The 22,594-nt window shown below is 51.6% G+C and overlaps 6 protein-coding genes across 6 annotated transcripts; 3 read left to right on the top strand and 3 right to left on the bottom strand.

Annotated features, from left to right (window-relative positions):
* Nucleotides 1–323: 323 nt before the first annotated feature.
* J4E82_009962 (uncharacterized protein) lies at nucleotides 324–2,627 on the top strand (the record flags this gene model as incomplete). Its single annotated transcript, XM_051736180.1, has 1 exon — nucleotides 324–2,627. One exon carries the CDS (start codon nucleotides 324–326, stop codon nucleotides 2,625–2,627), a length of 2,304 nt encoding a protein of 767 aa, XP_051584079.1.
* A 4,259-nt stretch (nucleotides 2,628–6,886) lies between these two features.
* Nucleotides 6,887–11,518, bottom strand: J4E82_009961 (uncharacterized protein; the record flags this gene model as incomplete). The annotated part of the gene is made up of 3 exons (XM_051736179.1): nucleotides 6,887–10,159; nucleotides 10,213–11,294; nucleotides 11,353–11,518. 3 exons carry the CDS (start codon nucleotides 11,516–11,518, stop codon nucleotides 6,887–6,889), a joined length of 4,521 nt encoding a protein of 1,506 aa, XP_051584078.1.
* A 631-nt stretch (nucleotides 11,519–12,149) lies between these two features.
* On the top strand, nucleotides 12,150–17,312 carry J4E82_009960 (uncharacterized protein; the record flags this gene model as incomplete). The annotated part of the gene is made up of 1 exon (XM_051736178.1): nucleotides 12,150–17,312. The coding sequence occupies one exon, from the start codon at nucleotides 12,150–12,152 to the stop codon at nucleotides 17,310–17,312; it is 5,163 nt and encodes a 1,720-aa protein (XP_051584077.1).
* Nucleotides 17,313–17,847: 535 nt separating this feature from the next.
* J4E82_009959 (uncharacterized protein) lies at nucleotides 17,848–19,086 on the top strand (the record flags this gene model as incomplete). The annotated part of the gene is made up of 1 exon (XM_051736177.1): nucleotides 17,848–19,086. One exon carries the CDS (start codon nucleotides 17,848–17,850, stop codon nucleotides 19,084–19,086), a length of 1,239 nt encoding a protein of 412 aa, XP_051584076.1.
* A 199-nt stretch (nucleotides 19,087–19,285) lies between these two features.
* J4E82_009958 (uncharacterized protein) lies at nucleotides 19,286–20,599 on the bottom strand (the record flags this gene model as incomplete). The annotated part of the gene is made up of 3 exons (XM_051736176.1): nucleotides 19,286–20,424; nucleotides 20,484–20,504; nucleotides 20,560–20,599. The coding sequence occupies 3 exons, from the start codon at nucleotides 20,597–20,599 to the stop codon at nucleotides 19,286–19,288; spliced, it is 1,200 nt and encodes a 399-aa protein (XP_051584075.1).
* A 659-nt stretch (nucleotides 20,600–21,258) lies between these two features.
* On the bottom strand, nucleotides 21,259–22,417 carry J4E82_009957 (uncharacterized protein; the record flags this gene model as incomplete). Its single annotated transcript, XM_051736175.1, has 4 exons — nucleotides 21,259–21,377; nucleotides 21,430–21,993; nucleotides 22,053–22,225; nucleotides 22,275–22,417. 4 exons carry the CDS (start codon nucleotides 22,415–22,417, stop codon nucleotides 21,259–21,261), a joined length of 999 nt encoding a protein of 332 aa, XP_051584074.1.
* Nucleotides 22,418–22,594: the final 177 nt, after the last annotated feature.

Below are 22,594 nucleotides of genomic sequence, written 5' to 3'. Positions count from 1 at the left end.
CCCACCGCTACCACCGTCGGCCTAGTCAAGCGGCGCACCCGTGGTTCCTAGCCCTCTCAACCAAAGGCCGACTCCGAACAGTCATATCGATCCCTTGATAAGGTCACCGGCCCGACAAGCCTGCACTCTGAAATTCACGCGACAATTCGACAGGAACTCTTCTTCTACACAGCCTTTTCGACCGTCTCCCCAGCGAAACCCAGTCCCACACAGTCTTGCAGCGGCAACAGCAACCTGCATCCAGAGCCTTGGGTCCTATCTTAGTGTGCAGCGGCCAAGCTAGCCTTTGATAAGTATTTCGACATCTTGGCATGACGCCAAACATGGAAGCAGTCCCGACGCCGACTGTGACCGAGCTTGTACATCACAAGCATTCGCATCGCCGCCGATCCTCAGCTTCCTCAAATACCTCGACTCCAAACCGCCGCTTCAGCTCCCACTCCATATACGCCCGATCTGTAATGAGCAAACTCACCCTACCCCTCGACAACGCAAAGCAGCCAAACACCAACAACGACAACGACCTCACTCCCCGCGCCGTATCCGCCGAGCCAAAATTTCCTGCTGTTGCGCCTGCAAAGAACGTGCAGGCTCTCAAGGAGAGCGCCCTCCAAAATGGCCAGCTGAAAGCGGTCCCGAATCCAGTCAACCAACAGCACCACAATGGGAGTTTGGTCACCAAGGATGGCGTGGGCACTGCCTTGAGTGACACCCCACTGCCATCTGTTCCGGGAAGTCCGCGGGAGTATGGAAAACCGCCGTCGCAGAGCGCTTCCTACTTCGCTGACCGTGACAGCGCCCTAACCCGCAATAGCTCCACCACGTCGACCCCGCGATTACGGCCTACCACGCTCGATATCCCCGGCCTGACCAAATCCAAGGTCTCTCCCGACGGCAAGATCGCACAGCGAGATGTCGGCTCCAAGCTTGTCATCGTCATGGTTGGACTGCCCGCGCGAGGCAAATCATACATTACAAAGAAGATGGCACGCTATCTGAACTGGCTGCAGCACGATACCAAGATTTTCAATGTGGGAGAGAAGCGGAGAGTAGCTGCGAGTCACAGTGGATTCAGGCTGTCACAAGCAAACCTCGAGCGCGTCTCCTCACACGTCAAGCAGGCCATTGAGGAACATCAAGACTCACTTCCGCAGATCGCTGCGAAAATTCTTATCAATGGCGACCCCGCGCACGATGGGCCCATAGACCCACAGAACATGCCGGACCCACGCCGGGGTAGCACGGCCATTGCGGAGGACGAGGACGGCCCACCATTACCACCACCACGAGTCGAAGTCACATCGCCAGGCCCGAAGGCGCCTTCGCCGAACAATGAGACGGCAACCGAGGAGGAAGAGTCGATGGACCAGTCAGCCGACTTTTTCGACCCACAAAACCAAAGGGCAGCGGCTTTGCGTGAGCAATGCGCTATGGAGACTCTGGACGATTTGCTGGATTACATTCTGAAGGGCAGTGGGTCTGTGGGCATATTCGATGCGACCAACAGTACGCTGGCGCGACGACAGCAGATCATGGAGCGGATACGAGATCGTGCTGGACCAGAACTCAACGTCTTGTTCGTCGAGAGCGTTTGCCGTGATCAGAACCTCCTGGAATCCAACATGCGCCTGAAGCTATCAGGTCCAGATTACGCAGACAAGGACCCAGTCGCAGCCTTGGCAGACTTCAAGAAGCGCGTTGCCATTTACGAGAAGAACTATGTTCCAATCGGCGATTATGAGGAGGACAACAACATGCCCTACGTCAAGATGGTGGATGTTGGCCGAGAGATGATTTCGCATCAAATCAAGGGCTTCCTTGCAGGCCAAGCCGTCTACTACCTCCTCAACTTCAACCTTGCACCGCGTATGATTTGGATAACCAGACACGGCGAATCAGAGGACAATGTTGCCGGAAAGATTGGCGGTGACTCCGACCTTAGCGAGAACGGACAAAAGTACGCAAAGGCCATGACACGTTTCATTGCCGCACAGCGCAAAGACTGGGCCGTTCGACAAGCAGACAAGATGGCCAATACCCACTTCCCCCCAGTGGCAGGCGACCACACCCCTCCAAACCCCTACTACAGCCACGAGCTTGAACAACGCAACTTCTGCGTCTGGACCTCGATGCTCAAGCGCGGTATCCAAACTGGCCAATACTTTTGCGACGAAGAGTTCGAACTTAAACAAATGCGCATGCTGGACGAGCTGAATGCGGGTCTCATGGAGGGTCTCACCTACGAAGAAATCCGCAAAAAATATGCAGACGAATACCTCCAACGGCGCCGTGACAAGCTGGCTTACCGCTACCCCGGCCCCGGTGGTGAAGGCTACCTCGACGTCATCAACCGTATCCGTCCTGTCATCGTAGAGCTAGAGCGCATGACGGATCACTGCCTGCTTATCACACATCGGAGTGTTGCTCGTGTACTGTTGGCGTACTTCCAGGGCCTGAAGCGTGAGGACGTGGCGGATTTGGATTGCCCGCTCGGCATGCTGTACCAGCTTGAGCCTAAGCCATATGGCGTTGAGTTCAAGGCTTGGAGGTATAACAGTCAGACAGATGACTTTGATCATCTGCCGGATTACAAGCTGAGGAGGGGCGCGCCAATGGCAAACAACTAGGAGACAGAAAGATGGGCTTGGGGCTGGGATTAGATGGATGATGTGTATTATTATGGTTGGGTTTTAGATGTTGATGATGTATGTGTGCGTGGGGTAGGGGGGGTTTACATTACTTTTCGGGATCTTTTGTGTTGGATGCTGGCTGGGTTCTTTTAAATCTCCTCCTGATGCTCCTCCTCCCCTTTTGTAATGGTTTCTTTGATGCCCCTCGTATGGTTTGATGCAACGCTTCATGGCTATGAATCATGGTTTGTTGAGCATTTACAGGCGTCTTTTTTCTCTTCTTTTCTCATCCTCTCTTCATCATTTCTTTTGCATGGGCGATGGGGTGGGCGTACGATAGATAGATAGAGGGGTGGTATGACGCAATGATGATTAGACAGGATGTCTTTACTTCACTCAAAAGATGGTGTTTGCGATCCATGTGATAGCAGTGATATGTGCATTAGGAGGTGTCGTCTGATGATGGAGTGGGTGGTGGTGAGGGTATATAAACCCTCTCTTGGATGCTCTCTTCTGTCTTCTCTACGCCGTAACTGTCCATCTTATTCTCCAAAATAACGCACCTCCGCCCAAATGTTGGCCTCGTGATTTTGTTTTCCAAAAGGCTATTGACGCCTTCGGATGTACGAAAAGCCATACAAATATCCTCTTTCCCTCTTTCCAAAACGCTAGCTAATTCAACGTATGGAAAGCTTCCGCCAGCGAGATCCAAACAAAATCCGATACCACATCCACATGGCAGCAACATTTCCTGTCTAAAGATCCTTAAGCCTCTGCACGTGGCTTTCGTGGACCGGCTATTTAAGACTCTCTGGTCTCTATCATAGTGCTCTATACTTCCGCCCAACCGTTACCAAAAACATCAGATGGAGCCAGACATGTGTGTTCCGGCTTTCTTCTTCCAAAAATATCGACGAGACCCAGCATGTGTACGCTCTCCCCCGACTACCTCACAAAATGATATTCGTCAAGTCCATGTGAACGATTGCCATGTCTGGATCCAAAACCTTTTATAAGTGGAAAAACGAGAGGGAAAGCTTTGTCCGGCTCCGATGCTTACAAGAATTACCTGGAAACAATAACATGAGAACTGGAAAGGGGGGACGACGAGGACATAAATACCTTCCTTAACCTCCTGTTTTCCCGCCTCTTACAACATCTTGCTTCCAAATGTTACCAAAATACTACAGACGAGATGACATGTGGGCTGCCGCTCTTCTCGCCCCAAAACACATCCGATATGACGCCATGAGCTTCCGTTGTTCTTCCCCTCTCTACTTCGAACTCAAGTCGAATCAGATTCACGCAGCTGAGCTGCGAATTACGCCCAAAAGAGATATTCTGGCTGTACATGGAACCCCTCCGCTGTGTTGTCCTTTGCACATAAGAAACGTGGCTGTGGTGTCCTCATCGAGATTGGAGATGTTGGGATAAGCATATAAAAGCCTTCCTTCCTGGGTCTTGCTTCGTCTCCTTTATCACTACACTTCCTCCATTTTCCTCAAAACTACAGTTAAAGGCGTGATAACGTGTGGAGCACCTACTCTCGCTCTCTGCAAAATATGATATCGAAAGGAGATATGTGCTGTGTTGCGCCCTGCGTTCTTTCTTGCATCCTCTACAAAAGCAGGTATCATCCAAGTTGATGACTGGTATCAGCTGCCCTCTTCTACTCAAAAACAAGTCGGCGAACAATTCATGTGCGGTCGCGCGGCTCTCTTCCATGTTTTGTTGTTCTTCAACCAAACTTCGACTCGCGATAAGCCATGTTGAGTTGCTGCACTGTTCGAAATCATCTGGTAGCGCACGCATGAGTTTACTATGATGCTTTCGGGAAAGCACAATGAAAAATCTCATGGCTATCAGAGAAGCAGGGCTGGAACCGAAGTATAAAAGCTCGTCTTCTATCTTTTCTTCGTTCTCTCCATTACACAACACTGCCAGAGTATCTTACCAAAAACATCAGATCCACATCTACATGTGTCTCCCCGAGTCTTTTCCCTAAGATCTTCTTGTACCAAGCTTGATGTTTGTGGCTCGCTGACTCCCACTGTCTTCTATCCAGATAGAGACTATCAAAACCTATGTATCGGACAGCTAGCATGCTCATACGAGACCTTGAACCACCTCTCTTGTCAAAATTCGAAGAACGACAACCTTAGCGTTTGCGAGCGGAAGAGCCAACTTCAGGGCGTGGAGGACTATAAAGCATCGTCCATTCTACCTTGGCTATCTTCCTCACTCCCACATTTCTCCTCTGGTTCTACTTCAAAAAAAGAGAACAGGTACATTATGGGTGTTCTTCGGTCCACAAAAGGGCTCGATGAAACGCTATGGTGCACTTTTGCTCTTCGCTGTCCAAAAGATATATGACAAAGAGTACATGTGATTCTTCCGCGAAAACCAAAACCATGGGTCATGGCGCATACGATGAAGAGTCTTACGAGAATATCAAGTCCCTATTCATCTTGTGCTTCCGCAACAGAAGAGTGGCTATCAATCGAACTCTTGTCGGCCTCCTTGCTTCCTTTTTACCCTACATCATTTCAGCTGGTTTCCAAAATCCAAAGAGTTAGGTTTTATGTGCTCTGTGCTCTTGTGTCCAAAATCATGTTCTCCTACGCCATGCCTGTCTTGGTTACCTGCTCGAGCGTGCGTATCGAATGCATGGAACTTGAAGCTACCATACCGAATTGCGACAGTTGACTTGACTTGCGAAGCTTCTTTCTTAAAGAACTCTCCGACAATGAGCTATGCTCACGCAGGCACAAATCTGGGAAGGCGCACTAGGGAAACCGGGTACAAGAAGATCTTCTACCACATTACCTCCCGGCTCACTAATCTTTGCATATCTTCCAAAATGGCTTGAACAGCGTCCCATGGGCGCGCGTGCGCTTTTCAAAATTCAACTTCATTCTTTGATGTCTTCCTCCTTGCATTCTACAAACGAAACATCGTCATTACTATTCGATAAAGAGCAGGATTGATCCAAGACATGATCGGAGTGACCCTGTAAGCCACGTATACCAAGCCTTCACGGGTTTGAAATGGTGGTGGACAAGGTAGAAAAGACTTCGCACGTCTTCTGCTTCTTCTCTTCTGGATCAACATAATTCGCAGTATTTTCCAAAACGATACAATCCGGACCTATGTCCTGCTCTGTCGGTCGGAGACTCTCATGGATTGCCCCGATGTATCAATCGAATTTTGGAAGGAGCTGTTGTATGCTTTCGAGAAACGATCTTCGACAAATCCATGACTGTTGCACTTGCGGTACAAAGGCTTTCTAACCTTTTCCCATGTCTAACGAGCTACTATATTGCCAAAGCATCATGATACAACGTCGGAATGCGGCGACTATGGTTAGCGTGGAGGTTGTGCATATAAGAACTCCCACTTCGTTCTATTTCTGTTCACTGGTCATCAACGGCATCACTGGCATTATCAAAAATGACTACCGTCAATATCTATGGCTTTTCTGGCTTTTTTTTCGAAAATGGCAGACGATAAGACAATGAACCTTTGCGCCGTTGGTCCACCTTAGCTATAAAAAACAACAACATGTGACCCATGAGACGGAACGAAAATTCTTACAAGGGAGATCCCCAAGCAACGGGATCTCAAAGAAACTATAAATTAACCCGGTGTTATTTCCGCCCGCAGTAAATAGCGCAGCCGATATAAAGCTTTCGTGAGCTTCTTAAACGCTGCAACTTATCACACACCTTCCTGTCTTATCACTCATAAGGGCTGCGGGTTGTATCACGACTGGACCAAGAGTGATCTACGCGGACCACATGGTGGGCGCTTGTGCAAGGTTCTGCCGTGCTCCCAAAATCGACTTCTTTCAAGGCCCATGTGACAAGATGTGGAAACTCACTGCGCCTTGCACTGCCGAGCTCAAATACTCGACTGACTACCCCATAGTCCAGCCAGGGAGAGTGACCAAGCACTGCAACGACTAGTAAGACAGCAGGCGGATATCAAGGTGCAACTGGAAGAATTTACTTGCTCGATAACTATGGCAAGCGAAGGACTGGCGCGATCATCGAGTGCTAAAGACTGTGATAGTACAGCATATATAATTCCAGCGGCGTCACTGGGTTAGCAAGAAAATGTTCAGCCTACATTTCGTAGTTGACTTGAGACATACTGCAAGCGCGTGACGTATCACAAGGGCAATCCCACTCGAGGAGATCAAACATGACTATGTATCATATTATCTATATCATTCAGCTAATTTACTCGTCTCCATATCATTTCCTCGCAACGATGGTACAAGGCTCTCTCATGTACCAAGTTCGTAGCTTCGGTTCGCCCAAGACATTGCCACCCTGCAGCAAAGTTTGGGTGTCGACGTTCGCTTTTTGGTCCTCATCTCCACCACCGGTCTTGATGAACTCTGCTTCGTCAACTGTTGCACCAATCTCGTATGTACCACCGCATAGCGCAACGATACCAAGCTCAGACTCCACAATCTCTCCGGGTTGTATGACCGGTAGCTTGCGTTGCAGTACTCCGGTCCATGAGAAGCGCTTATCGAGATCCAACGCGATGTTGTGCGGAAGGCCAGCGACATGTGGCTGCAGTCTTAGTATAGGCGAGATGGGACGCGAACTTCGGTTACGGACGGACGTCTTCATCGTGAGAAAGTCATCGATTGGCACGTTGAACTTTGCGCGACCAATCTGTCGTGCAGCATTTTCACCATCTGCTGTGGGATAGTCCGCGATGATGGTCGTAGTGATGGCAAGATCCTCGAGTTTGATGGCTTCAACCATGCGCGGTGTGAAACGGATGCCACGCAATTCTAGTTCACCATGACGTCCATTGCCGTCTTCTGTCCACGTTCCTCGCACAATCTTGAGTAGCTCTTCACGGTACCAGAAAGCTTCCCTGCTCGCGCGTTCGGTTTCAGGAGAGATTCTACTCGTGCTTACGACAAACTGACGTTGATTGGCGGGGTTCAGGGATGGCACAGCGGCGTGTGGGTCTTGTAGATAAACCTTTGGAAGAATCATGACGATCCTACTGACATGCCCCGGCTGTATGATTTCATTGACACCATGCGCTTCGTTCCAGGACTCGTCGCTGTAGTTGCCATCGAGCATAGGCTTCCGGGCTTGGAGAGTTATCGACAATGGGTTCGGCCATGAGTTTCTTAGATCTAGAAGGAGCATGCAGTGCTCTTCGTCGTTCTCGTGGCTTTGCTTCTGGTTAATGAAAGACCGAAGATGACCGTCAGCTTTCCCAGATGCCGGAGTAGTTGATGACTCGTGGTCAGCTTGAGCTTGCGAGCCCGACGATATGGTATCAGACCAGCCGATGTTGCCGGATAGGGGTACTATGTCTGGGCGCTGAAGCTGCACACTTGCATTCACCGTGATGGAGATGGGCGCCGACACCTGACGGGTAAAGAAGTGTTCCTCGACTTCAGATCTTCGCTTTCCAAGGTTGGCGTAGTCGATCTGGATGGTAGCATCCGTCAGTCTTGTCCGGCCGATAACCTCAATAGTAAATTCTGCTTCGGCGCCCGGCTTGATGCTCGGCGATTCTTCGGCCTCATTCTTACACCAACGCAATGAAGGATGATGGGCAAGTTGAACCTCTAGTTCGTGCAGTTCAGCTGCGGGCAAGTCTTTGTTGGACGTCGCCGCTTGTATTGCAGCAGTCGCGGTATCCTGAAAAGAGATGTGAACGAAGTCGACAGTTGTTACAGCTGAGGTGTTCTTGACAGTAACGGTAAAACGTTTTCTTTCGCCTTCAAGCACCATGACCGCTGACTGTGGTAAAGACACTTTGGTGATAACAATGACAGGCTGATCTGGTATTACAGAAAATGTCAATGACTCTGGCTTCGGCTGGAACGTTGCTCTATGGTCGATCGATGGCGCAATAGCTGTTGAGGGCCGTGATGCTGGAGCGCCCAGACAGGCCTTGAGACCCATGCGTTTCATCTTCGCTTCTCTTTTCGGCTTCCATGGTTCAGGGAATATAGGGAAAAGTCGCTCTCGACATCCGATGAGCTTGACATAGCAACCGATGATCTTCAATGACCCTGAGGATTGCGCTGTTCCTGTGATCTGGAACTTTTGAGTTCTGTAAGGACCAAGCAGGAAGTGCTCCTCTAGTGCAACAAACTCCACACCTTCAGCCGCGATCTTCAACGATTCTACCCCAAGCTCGAACTCGTATGGGTTCTGCATGGCGATGACGAAGCGATAGTGCTCATTAGCAACTAGAACTGTTTGCGCAGCGTTCGTTTGTGGCTTCTTTAACCACGCATTGTGGAGGAATGGGCCATCTTTTCCTTGGCTATCTGATTTTAGTTCCGTACCTTGCCTCTGAGTTAGCCGCAGAGGTTCCAGTTCCTCGAGTATAAACAACCCGCGGACAAGAAAGTCGTCCCAATATTCTGTTTCTACATGCTGTAGCCCAAGCTTCTTCGCAGCTGTGACTGTTCTCGAGATGTTCGAGTAGAGCCGGATCTGTTCATCTCGTGCAAGAGATACGAACACGTCGGTGCTGTTGGGCCTGGGCGCCGTACCCGGGCCTGCAACCCGCAGTAAGAGGGCGGTAAAATGGAGAACGCCATTGAAATCTGGCAACGCTTCGCAGAAACTCAGACATGTTCGCAGTATTTCCAGTTTGAGGCTTAGACTGCCAAAAGTTCGTAATGAAGAGATTGCCAGAATAGCGTCGACTACGCGTTGACTAGCAATGCTGTCCGCAGCACTTTCCGCATTCTCGCTCCTTTGGCTGGGTACGGTGATGTCGGCCATGTTCCCTTTCGAATTTGGTATTCCGTATATTCGGCCTAGTAGACCCAAAAATTCACCGATACCTTGCTCGACCTCGCCTTCGCCCAAGTTGAGGGCGCCAGTTCCCGAAGTGCCACCATTTGCGATATTCAGAGCGGCAAGACCAGCAGCCGGGTGAACTCCCATCTCAGCGGCTCCCACTTTACGGGCCTGGATCAAGCCAGGAACGAGAGATGTGATGAACTCCTTCATGACGATGGCCTTTTTCCGTTGCAATCCCAATGATGACAAAATCGAAGCAACACCAGCCAGTACTACAACGCGGTCCGTAGGGTTCATTCCTGAGCTTTCTACAGGCCCAGGTAATGCGCGGAATAACATGGAAGCAATATCGTTGCGCGTGGGATGTACACTAAGCCTCGGAACTGAAAGCCGCGCCTTTTGCTTGTACGGTACGTTCTGTACAAGGTGTCGTAATGCATCATCGTCGAGAAAGCCTGCAGACAAATTGATTGAAGCCAATAACTTGGAAAATCGTATCACACATTCCGAGAACGCAAGAGGCGGCAAAGATTCTCCAGCAAAGTTGGCCGCCCGCGTATATAGGTTCAGTATCATGCTGACCATGTCTGGCAGCAGCGAATTGAGGGCGTCCAATGAGTTGTCGTGTTTCTGGGGTTTAGCTGGGGTTGAGACGTCGGAGGCACTGTTAGATGGCGTATGCGTTGGTGTGATGCCTCCACCAGCTGGATAGCAGACTTCAGGTATCTGGGAGAGCTGGTGAGCAGTTGCAATAATGTTTGTGCCAAGGGATAACAAACCTGAAACTCCATGCCGGACCAAGCGAAGAGAAGCATGCACACCATGATATGCTCGAGAGCTTTGGCATGCCATAGATGATCGCTCAGGGCCCGGGCTCTAGTCGCGCCTTCTGTGAGCTCTCGTACTGCCTCAACCCACTGCCCCGCACACATATATAATGTACCGATCACGATTCCAATACGACCGCGTCCCTTGTTCCTAGCTCTTTCACCAACCCCACCAGAACCGAAGCCATGGATTGACACGCGGTCTGCCGCAGTCTTCTTGGTTGCAGTGCTAGGTCTACTAGAGTCACTATTCGTTTGATGCAGCGTGTTGGCTGCGTTGATGCCTGATATCTCATCAAATGTTGTTGGTGGTGTACGTGTACCTTGCGCACTCGAAGAAGCAGTTCTCGGATCCTCCGTGGACAACGGTCCCCCAGAGTTTGATGACAATACGGGCATTGACATGCGGTGGCTATCCTTCAGTGCATTGTTTACAGGCGACTCTGGTCTGCTGGCAGTCGGCGTCTGCGAATTTCGACGCGCGAATTGCGAAGTGGAGTCGGCCGCGGCCCAGCTGGGTGTGGCCTCCGCTGCTCCATTCTGTGAAGCAGGCGAGACCAGTGTAGGAAGAGCTTGTATAGACTTCGCCAAGGTCGTCATCTCTGCTAATAAGGTTGCAGTAAGATCGCACATGAAGGTCTTCATCGTAGTGGTCTTTAGATGTGATTTTGGCGGGATCAAGAGGGTTTCTTGAGGTAGACGTGGATGTCGAGATTGGGTTGCTGAATCAAACATCATGATGCTGTGAAGATACGCCCTGGGGAACTGTTCTCTGAGATCATCGATGCCGAACTGAATAGCGTTCGCTTCATCATCGCCGACTGGGGGATCTTCAAATGTCGGACTTGGTGTCCCTTCAGTCGCACGTGACGGCTGTAGCCAGGCATACTCGGACGCGTCTCCGATTCCAATGACAAGTAGGGGCTCTCTGAACTGCTCAAACGGCGAAAGAGATAGATGAGAGGCCGATGGCATAGAAGTTGACAAGTCATAAAGTAGAGTTCCGTCAGGCCACGCTAAAGGAGAAAACATATCTATTCGTCGCCAAGATCAGTAAACATCAGGACTAAGCTGGATCACGAGGGCTCGTACTCCGGTCAGGTCGTGGATCAGGGCTAATGTCGCCCAATCGAACCAATGACTCTTGTTGCAAGAGGTCGACAAAGGCTATGAAGCGCGAACGCTTGATGCGACCCACGGGGAGAAGCAAGGCCCTAATGCGCGCAGGCGCGATCGGGGACAGAGGATCGACTGCCATCGCAACATCTGGAGACTGGAGACCTGCCGGCCAAAAACAATATACTGGTTCAAGGGGATAACGTCGTGCTGGCGGGCGCTTGCATGATGCGTGGAATACGGTGGACGGTGAAACGGTTGGCGATCCTCAAAGCTTCGGCCCTCGTGGCAAGGCCCGACCCGGGCTAAACCACTTCCGTCGTTGGCCCCTGCGCCGGTGTCTGCAACATCAAGTGCCACACGAAACACGACATCTCACCGACAACCCTTCGCCTTCCACCAGGCTGCGCTGCTGTCTTTGATATGTTTCCTACGTTTTGCATAGCGTGAGCATATTCAGGAGTTTGTTTTTTGCTGCGCAAGAATATTCGACGGTCTGGCTCGTCCTCCTGGCTTTGCCACCGCCGCCCACTTCTTACCAGGACACTTAGTACAACCAGGGCAATCACATTACAACTTCAACCACAATCCGGACATATTTCACGCGGCACCAGCGGGGTATATTGAGAAGAGATTTACGCACTTGAAGCACTTCTACTTCTTTCGCATACAGTCTTGCTGCGCTTAACTCCGAGATTGCAGCACAACTATTGCCACTCTGGCTTCAAACATCAACGGCGCTCTATTAAGCATCTTCTCATAGTCTTTGCAAGATGGCTGCGATTGATTTTGCGCGGCTGCGCAACCAAACGATGGCCGATGGCTTCGATAGTGAGGTCACGGTCAACACTCGGGCGTTGATCGACAAGGTCCTTGCGCGTTACTCTAGCGAACATACAACATTACGAGAGTTGATACAGAATGCGGCAGATGCGAAAGCAGACCAAGTCATCATTAAGTTCGAGACGGATCCATCTCTGACCGTACCCACACCACAGGCCGCCGAGGACCCCGTTCTCCTGAAGCATATCATTCAAAATCACACACTCAAGCGACTTGTTGTAAGCAACAACGGTCAGCCATTTACACCCGCAGATTGGAGTCGTTTAAAAAGTATTGCGGACGGCAATCCAGACGAAACCAAGATTGGTGCTTTCGGCGTTGGGTTCTACAGCGTGTTTGCCGACTGCGATGAGCCTTTTGTAGTTTCGGGAGACAGGACTATGGCGTTCTACTGGAAGGGTAACATGCTTTCCACCAAGGCTGCCCCTGTACCGGCTGAGCACGATACGAGGGACACTATTTTCATGCTTGAATACCGACAAGCAAATCCTGCATCCCCGTCGTACAATCCGTCGAAGCTACCGAACTTGCCCACTCTTTGTCAATTCTTGGCAACCAGTCTCACATTTGTCGGCTTACAGAGCATCGAGCTTCATGTTGATGATTATGTCGTCGCGTCGTTCACCAAGAAGATATCACCTCCGGACGCTGTCCGCGTGCCCAATGGACTGAAGACAGAGACCGAAGGCGGATTGATGCGAGTGACTGACGTTACGCAACAGCACTCTCAAATCGACGCTGCCTGGATGAACGTCATTGCCACTGCTCAGTTACCTCCAAAGAAGGCGGCAGACCTCGTACAGCAAGAAGTTCGCAACGCTGGTACTTCGCTCCGAAGCTTCTTCTCAAAGTTTGCATCCGCACCTCCGCCTCCCACGAAAAGTGTCAAGCCTGCGCCGGAGAAGATCATTTCCAATGAAGAAATAGCAGGCGACTCAACGGGCACGATCTTCCTACAAGTGTGTACTGTGGTTGCGGCTACAAAAGTCTCGCAAACCTTTACTAGAGAGATTGAGCGAGCGACTAAGAAATCACCACCCAAGACGATCAGAATCGCTCTTTTGACGAGTCCGTATCAGGACCCATCAGCCACTCTGGCAACAGGCTCCGGAAGTTCAGCTGCGCTTGCCGACAAGATCTTCGCAGAAGTGCTCCCAACCAAGTCTGGACGGATCTTCATCGGCTTTCCTACCGCTCAGACGACGGGTTATCTTGCTCACATCTCGGCACCATCGCTCATTCCGACTGTGGAGCGAGAGAACGTGGATATGAATGCTCGCTACATCTCTACCTGGAATATCGAGCTGCTGCGCGTTGCAGGGTTGGCGTGTCGCATCACCTACGCAGCAGAGCTGGCAGCGTTACAAACTCAGTTTGGCAAGGAGTCTATGGAGACTTTGATCGCGAAGACTGCGTACGTGTTCAAACAATACACATCCAAATCATCACATCCATCCACAGCTCTCGGTGACAAGATCGACGAGGCCTTCTGGAATTGTTCCAAGGACCGATCGATTGACATCCTCTCGACTAAAGGATTCTTACCAAGTAAGCGCGTGCGTATGCCAGCAGAAACTTTGAGTTTCCTAAACGAGGTTCCTATGGTTCCCCAAGAGCTAGCGAATGGAGCAGTTGACTTCATGCTCAACTTACACAATCGCGGTTTCATCACAGAGCTCACTATGCAGGACATCCGCCAGGGCCTTGAGTCACGGGCTCTGAACGAGGAAGAGCTTTCCGAGTTTCTCAAGTGGTGCGGAGCTAAGCTGGAAAGTGGCGAGATTGACGTTCCCGGCTCTCGTAGTCTGTTCGAGAATACCGTCGCCAATATCGATGTTCAGCCAGAGAAGAACTCTGGAAGGATCCTCGCCTTGGGTGACATCAGTACGTTCGTAAACCCAGCGCGCATTGGTGCGCATTTGCCCCTCCCGCCAGATACGATACCTTTTGCTTTCACAAGAGGCATGTCAATGAAACAACTGCAGCTTTTTGGTTGGGTGGAACTGTCGATGGTTCGTTGGCTCCGGCATATGACGACACGCCCACAACTGGACGATTTCACCAAGGACGAGAATCTGGCGCTTTCTGTACTGACGTTGACTTCCAAGTGCTGGGAACAATTGGATGGAACTTCCAAGGAAACAGTCGTCAAGATCTTGACTCCTCACACGATCTTGCCAACAAAGATGGGCATGCGGCGACCAGCTGAGTCATACTTCCCTACTGTCAAGCTTTTCGACGACCTGCCGACCGTCACGCCATTCCCAGGCTCCAAGGAGAAATTCCTTTTAGCGCTGGGGGTACGAAAGACTATCGATCTCCCCATGGTGTTTGATAGAATGCGCAGCCGCGACGCGCAGCAGACTGAAAAGTCTGAGAAGCCGACCTGGAATCACGTTGACCTTATTCGCTACTTCGCATCCGTCATCAACGAGATTCCTGCGAAGGATCTCAACCGCCTACAACAGACAGCGTTTTTGCCAGGAAACGGTGCTTTAGTAAAGCCGGGCGAGCAATTCAAGGCCTCGGATCTATATGCTCCTGACCCGGCTATTGTAGCTCTGGGTCTAACCCAGATCAACCTGCCGTTCGAATTCAAGCCTACTACCCGGGAAGGTGTACTACTCTTGCGTCTCGGACTACGACAATGGCCAGATTCAATCACTATCGCAAACGTTCTCCATCGTGCCGGTCAAGCCAAAGATCTCCAGCTCTACACGCGTGCGATGGAATACTTCTTGACAAATTACTACAAGAACAACTACGCCGTAGAGCACCAGAAGTTTGCTGCCCTGACCCTCCCGATCTTGCCAACCGAACAGGCTCCTTTTCCGGCATTAGTAGGCCCTTTCCAATGCTACACTAATGAGCATGCAGCCTGCCTAGGATTTCCTATCTTACGAAGCGACCTTCGCAGTCATGCCGAGAAGCTGGCGGTCCAGCGTGATCCAAGCATAGGCCCATGCGTTCAGTATCTCATGAAGACACCACCCAAGACCAAGCTTGATGCAGAAATGCAGTTTGCTTATCTTGCTTCGCGTGGATCTGAGCTTGACCAGTACAAAGGCCTCATACAGAATCTTGCGACTTCCAACATCGTACCAATATTCAGGAAATACTACCTCGATCCTACTTGCAGTGGTTTTGAGGATAGATCGAAGAATCAAACCGGCAAAACTGAGATGCGCATTCATCACTACGATCCACCCGAGCATGTCTTTGTTGGTCGTGATCAAGAGTATCGTGGTATTCTTGATTATGTCCACTATGGTGCGGAAGCCACAGTCTTCCTTCTCAAGGTCGGTGCGAAGCACGAGCCTACTACGCATGATCTTGCATATCTCCTCGCTAAGAACCCTGCTCGCTTCCTCAATACAATCGGCCAGGAGAAATACCTCGATCTGCTTAGAAAGCTGGCCGAGCATGCGGCAAACCTGTGGAAAGATAAGGAGCTGGTCAAAGCACTCGTGGCTTCGAGGCTACTTCTTGGCTACCGCGATATCAAAGAGGACACCAAAAAGGTTGCCGATGCTGGTGACGAAGAGATGGATGACCTTGACGAAGACAATGTCCATCGTGAATGGTCTCTCAACAAGGCTGGCGAGATCGTGATCATCGACAACGTTAACTATATGACGAGATTTCGCGACTTCATCATCGCAGCCCCGCAGGAAGAGCTCCTCGAGGAATTTTACGCCCGTTTCGGTGTTCAGAAGGTCTCAGAGCTGGTCAAGACCGATCAACGCATCGGCACAGTGGCACGCGACCAGGCACCCGCCCAAGATCTTCGAAGAGACATCCTGGAACGTGTGCGTCTCTTCCTCCACGAGTACGAACGCGATGCTTCATCAAAGGCTATTAGACACGACGCCAAATGGCTGGGTTCTAACTTGACGGTCCAATGTGTGTCGGATATTTCCATCCGCTACTCACTAGCAGAACGCAACGTTGCGACATCTTCACGAAAATCTGCTGTGATCATCAAGGTGCGTGGTACAGGATACGTGCTGAGTATCACACCGAAATACGATCTTTATGAGGTATCTAGCGAACTAGTCAGATTGCTGGTATCGCGGCCGAAACGCAACGATGCGATCGCGCTTGAGCGCATCTTGACTGAGCCTTTGCGCCGACTGCAGCAAAAGGGTATCAATGTAGAGCGTATTCTACGAAGGAAAGAGCATGAGGCACGCATCGCCAAACAGGCCGAACAAGAACGTGAAGAAGAAGAGCAGCAGCGAGCCGTTGAAAGAGCCAAGTCTGGTCATGTAAAGCATGAGGATAGAGAAAACGTTCCACCCGAGACGCCAGAGAAGGCCAAAGAGATGCCTGGTGCGTTTGGTAGTCCAGACACTGGCATGGAAATCGCCAATCGCGGCCGTCAACCGGAGGAGGACCAGGGCCTCATCAATAACTGGGCAAAGAAGCTTGGGTTCAAGAATGCACCAAGCACACCGCGTGAAGGCACGCGTGGCACAGACGGGCCTCAGATCAGCCGCGACATTCAAGCTACGAAATCGAACATCCAGAATGCTATCAAGGAATGTCGACCTACCGGTATGGACAATATCAACACAAAGCATCACCAAGACCCGACAGAGCTTGACCGAGGAGGTTACTGTAATGGCGAGCAATGGGAGAACTTGCACAAAGCCTTTTCCGTACCCTTCTCCGGTCGACATGTCGATATCTACTACGGTCGCGACGAGACTGCACCGCTCACCGACTTGCAGTCTCACCTGCAAGCATTCCTACCGCTCATCTTCGGTCTTACCTCGATCTTTAGCGTCAATCCGGCCGCAGTGAACGTCTTCCTCGACAAGAAGTCGAACACGGTGGCCTTCAACATGAACGGTAGTCTGTTCTTCAATCTGGCTTGGTTCATTGCTCTACACAGCGATGGCTGTCAGACCAAGGAAGGAAAGCTGAGGGCGCTGGACAGTTGGTTTTGCACGTACTGCCACGAGCTCGCACATAACCTCGTGGCCGACCACAATGCGCGCCATAGTTGGTACCAGCAGCAGATTATCATCGAGTATAGTCAACAGTATCGCGCCGCATTGCCGAACTTTACACATGGTCTTTTGATATAGACGGAATCTTTTTTGTCAGAACATCGTATAGATAGAGTGATAGAAATCGGCGTCTCAGCAGCATTGTATTATCATTATCTCTAGAGTATAAGTTGTATTCATTTCCATTTGGCTGCATGTAAAGTCATATCACTGCCTCTTTTTTACCCATCACGTCCATCACGTCACTACACCGCAAGCTCGGTATTCACGTTTACTATGATTTCCCTGCAAACGGTTGCCTCGACGCCCAAGGCCCCACTCGATATCCGTAGACCGCTCATCTTGACTGTTTTACCGGCTCGTTATCTCAAGGTAAAGTCCCTCACAAACACAGGTCAATAAGGCTCCACTCTATTAGCGTACCTTTACTGCAGCGTAGTCGGACATATAAACAATCTCCCCTACTGCTTCTCTTCATCTTCCACCTTCCACCCTCCACACTCTACTCAACTTCCTTCCTTGCTTTCCAAGAGAACCTGGAAGCTGCGATTACAGGTAACCCGCAAAGCATGCGCTTACCTTAATGATCTGGTACTAACTTACACACAGCAAGATGAGGTTCACCACTGTCTCCACGATGGCCCTCGGCTTTGCTGCCCTCACCGTCGGACAGTTCCAAACCACTGTCACCTCTGTCAGCTGCGTTGTCTGTACTACTGGCACACAGACCCGCTCCAACGGCTACACTGCCCCGACTACCGACTCGAGTGATCTCACCCGCACCATCACCAAGTACCGTCGCCAAGATTCCCCATCTTCGACTTGTACAAGCATCACCGACACTCGCGTCGATATCACCGAGTATCTTCCTCCCATTTCCACTCACATTCAATGCGGTCCTGACAAGGCTACACCCACCTGCTCTACCTCATACGAATGCGGTTGCCACTCCACTCACTATACTCGGCCCTATGCTCCCGACACACATCTCTGCTTTCCTGATGAAACACGTACGATTTCGTATCCAGACTTCGGTGGTGGCCGTACTCAGCCTGGACGCGGTGTCGCTCGTGCGGCAAGGCAGACAAACGCACCCAAGCAGACATGGACGAGGACCCGCAGTCAGTCCATCGTAGCTAGAGCTACATCTCAAGACTTGGGTGGACGGTCTCAGCGTCGCGTTGCGAGGGAGGCTGAAGCTACGGCTGTCGTAGCTCCCCGTTGCGAGCCTGGAAAGTTCGGTCCTGGATGCTTCCCGATTATTACACATCCGGTAGCTGACGCTATCGAAGCATTCCAGGCCGAGCCTACCGTCGTCGCAGCACCTTTCGACCCCGGTTATTTTGGTCCTGGATGCAAGGCACGCGAACCTGTAGCCCCTCGCTGCGAGCCTGGAAAGTTCGGCCCAGGATGTTTCCCGATTATCACGCATCCGGTAGCTGACGCTATTGATGCACGCGAGGCCGAGTCTACCGCTGTAGCTGCTCGTTGCGAGCCCGGCAAATTCGGTCCCGGATGTTTTCCAATCATAATCCACCCGCCTTCAGCCAACGCTGTCGAGGCACGTCAGGATATGTCTACATCCTGTCGTCCAGGCTTTACCGGTACCGACTGCCATATGTGCATTCCCGGCAGGAACGAGCCTGGTTGCCCACCTTCACCTTGGCCCCCTGTCGATGCAGCTACTACACCAGCTCCTACCGCGACCACTTCTCACTATGGTTGCCCGAGCGGTGTGTGTGGTCCTGGTTGTCGCTGGGGCCATGAGTGCTTCTCGAAACTTGGACGTGGTGCTGAGGCTACCGCTGTGGCAGAGGTTGTACATAGTACCCTTCTTACACTGAGGGCTTAGAATGCTTCGGTGCTGGGTTAAGAGGCATGAAGGTGTCTGCATCCTGATCAAAAGTGATGATATGGCGGTACGTATAGGCTGGAGAAAGTCGTGACTTCAGGTCTCAGCTAGACTGCTGGTCACACAATACTGAATACAAAAGATCCACCCTATGCATTCCCCCCTTGTGAATCTAACCCCACACATCCTCCCACATATCTCAGATTCCAAACCCCTCAAGCGGATACTCCAAACTGCTAATCCTCTCTGGATACAAGACACCCCCATTCTTCCTAACCTGATCCATAACCCCCATGAGCACCTCCGTCTCCTCGAGTCCACAAACCTCGCTCTCCATCCTCCCATCCCTCACACACCTTGCACACTCATCTGCCTCCCAGAACATGCCATGTCCCCCTCCAGGTATGTCTTTGAACTTATCCACAACCTCGTACTCAAAATCCGCCGGTTTACCTCTCTTCTCATTGGCCGCAGGGACAAGCGTATACGTCCTAGGCCTCGGCGCATAATTCACCGTCAAATCGCCCAGCGTACCCTGAATCCTGACCGCATCCCCACCGACATGTTCCGCATTAGGCGTCGTAGCCACCCTGATACTTGTGCCCGCCACGGCATGCGCACCCGTCCCCTTCCAATGCAACAACACCGTCGTCGTCTCATCAACACCCGTCTCCCCTTTACTAACCGCAGACACGACAACCGGTTCCTCCTTCTTGTCCATCGTCTTCCCATGCCCGTCTTTCCTTCCCGGCTGCTGGCAATAATAACAAGCCATAAACACCCACGTCAGACTATAAATGCCCAGATCCAACAACGCACCACCCGCCAACTCGGGATTGACCATGCGATGCTCCTTGCCAAACTCCTTTTCGACATCGTTCCAGAAGCTAAAGTCGGCAAAGACCCGGGTTATGGTGCCGAGGCGGCCAGACTGGATGATGGAGCATACCTCCCTGCTCAGCGGGAAAAACCTTGTCCAAACAGCTTCCATCATGAACCTCTTCTTTTCCCGCGCCAATCTCCGTAGCTCTTTACATTGCTCGGCGGTGACGGTGATGGGCTTCTCTATCAAGACGTGTTTGCCTGCGGCCAGGACGAGGCGGGCGTGTTGGTAGTGGTGGGAGTGTGGGGTAGCTATATAGACGATATCTACATCTGGGTCTTCAACGAGTTCCTTGTAAGAGCCATATGCTTTTGCCGTGTTGGGCGGTACACCGACGTTGGTGCAAAAGTCCTGGGCTCGCTGTGCAGATGTTGAAGTCGCGGCTGCGACAACGACGTGTCGGATATCGGATGCGTCACGGGTTCGAGGGTCGATGAGGAGGTCTTTTGTGAATGCTAGGTGGGGTGTTAGGAAGCAATGGTATGTGTTGGAAGACAAGGGGAGAAAGTATTACTCGTTGCTATGCCTCCGCAGCCTATCCGTTGGGATTAGCATGCTTGTTCTCTGACATTAGGGACAACAATGCGTACCCAAGATACCCCACCTCAGGGTAAACGATTCAGAACTCATCTTGACAGAGAAATATACTGGAGGACATGGAAGGGAAAAAAGAATACGAATGAGAAGAGACGCCCTGGATTCTTATCATAATTGCTATAAAGACGTGCCGAGCCCATGCCATGTCTACTACGCCCTGGCTTGTGTCGATGCTGCAGGTACATGCGTAACATCAGTGGTGGACATGTTGACAACCTTTCGATTAGAATACCCCGCAGCGGCTGTGTAGACGTGAGATGAGCCTGACGACGCGACTAGCGGAGAAACGGGATCCTATCCGCCCATCCTTCAACAACAAAGAGGTTTCCTCGTTATACACGATTGCAATCGTGAGCAGAACAAGCCCGGCCTAAGTTAAACGACGGGTGAAATTCTGGGTATATATATTTTCAATGCTCACAAGCGATTTCCTTGGCTGAGCCTCATGTACAAGCATCTTAGTCGTGCACGTCATCTAATGCTCGTGTACGACTTTTATGGCATTCGCACATGAAATCCCGCCTAGGAGATTACCTTTCTGCTCCATACACGACAAATACGGTGCTCGTATGTAAGCTCGTAGCTTACTATGACGTTTTGTCGCCCTACATGATATCGCCCTTGTTTTACGGGTCGCGAAGAGACCCGATATGCACCGCCTACCATGAACGCGACCACTCTGGAGATGACGTCTAGGCACGGCGCATGGCAAGCTTCTTGCGTGCCTGGACAGTGTAGGCGTACAGCGCATCTTTGAAGGCGAAGAGGAAGGCGGCAGTAATAACACTCTGGGTGACCTTAGGTCCGATGCCTATCAACGGTTAGCACACATGCCATTTGCGTCGCAGGAGTTGCTATCGTACCTCCATACAAGCCAGTGTACCCCTCCTCCCTGATGATGCGCCTGAAGGTGGTCATCATATCCTCCTTGGGTCCATCTCTGCCGGCAACGTGCATGCGACTCTTGACAGTGATGTACGGGTAGGTAATGCTCGTGGCCAACAACTTGCCCAGGGCACCCAGGTAGAAGGCGTCCTTTGGTGTGACACGCCTCCTCTTCTCGAGCATCTGCTTGAGCTGCTCGAAGACGGTATATTGGAGAATGGGGTTGATGACCAAGACCAGGGCAGGCATGACACCGGCGAACAAGCGCGCAAAGCCCTCTTCGCGCACAAGGGCGAAGAGGGTGCCGAGCGTCGACGGGGCTTTCTGCGGGGTTGCAGGAGCGCCTGGGAGCGACTCGTCCGAGGCCTCCGACTTGCGCGTTGTCATGCGCGTGTTTACCACCCAGATGGGGTTGGTCATGAGGACGGTGGCGCTACCAGCGAGGGCGCCCGCCATCATGGACTCGACGGTTGTGAGCTTCGAGGAAGCGCGACCGGCTTTGAGCGCGGCCTTCTCGAAGAAGGAGCGGGTCCATTCGTACCCTGGCTGCTGTCAGTCCCTCATTGTACTGCATGCCGTATCAGAAGCAGGTGTCTCGCACAGTAGTAGTAGACAAAGTTTGTGACGCTGATGCCGAAGAGGGCCGAGTCGAGGCCTGCGTAGAGGCCTGCGACGCCCTCGCGCTTGATGATGCGGCGCGCGGCATTGAGCGTCGACGACTGGGCGCGCTTCGATTCGACCTGGGCGCGGGTAGAGAGGGTGATGAGCGGGTAGCTGGGGTGTGTGTTAGCAGCCCTCCGACAATAGTCATCATGGCGCATACGTCAAGGCCATGGACAGTAGTCCTCCACCAGCGCCCGCCAGCGCATGCGCAACATTGTCGCTCTGCTGTGCCGCCGTGCTCTGAGGCACCGACGAAGTCGACTCGATGAGCTTCTCTTGCGCCTTTTCCTGTGTTTGAGACATGATGGAGCCGTTGTCAGAGGCAGGAGCAGCCGAGAAAAACAAGAGAGAGAATGGAAAAGGAGAGGATAGACTGTGCAAGGAACAGCGTCAAAAGGGAAGCGTCTTCCAGGGCTCCTCTGATGGCATGTGTCTCCGCATTTGAGCTGCGGCTCCGGCTGGCTTGTGAACGTCACCAAG

The sequence above is a fragment of the Alternaria postmessia genome, assembly GCF_024291825.1.
Source record: "Alternaria postmessia strain BMP 2775 chromosome Unknown scaffold_106, whole genome shotgun sequence".
NCBI lineage: Eukaryota > Fungi > Ascomycota > Dothideomycetes > Pleosporales > Pleosporaceae > Alternaria > Alternaria postmessia.
The sequence above is the reverse complement of the archived record's forward strand: the minus strand, read 5'-3'. Positions and strand labels throughout refer to the sequence as shown.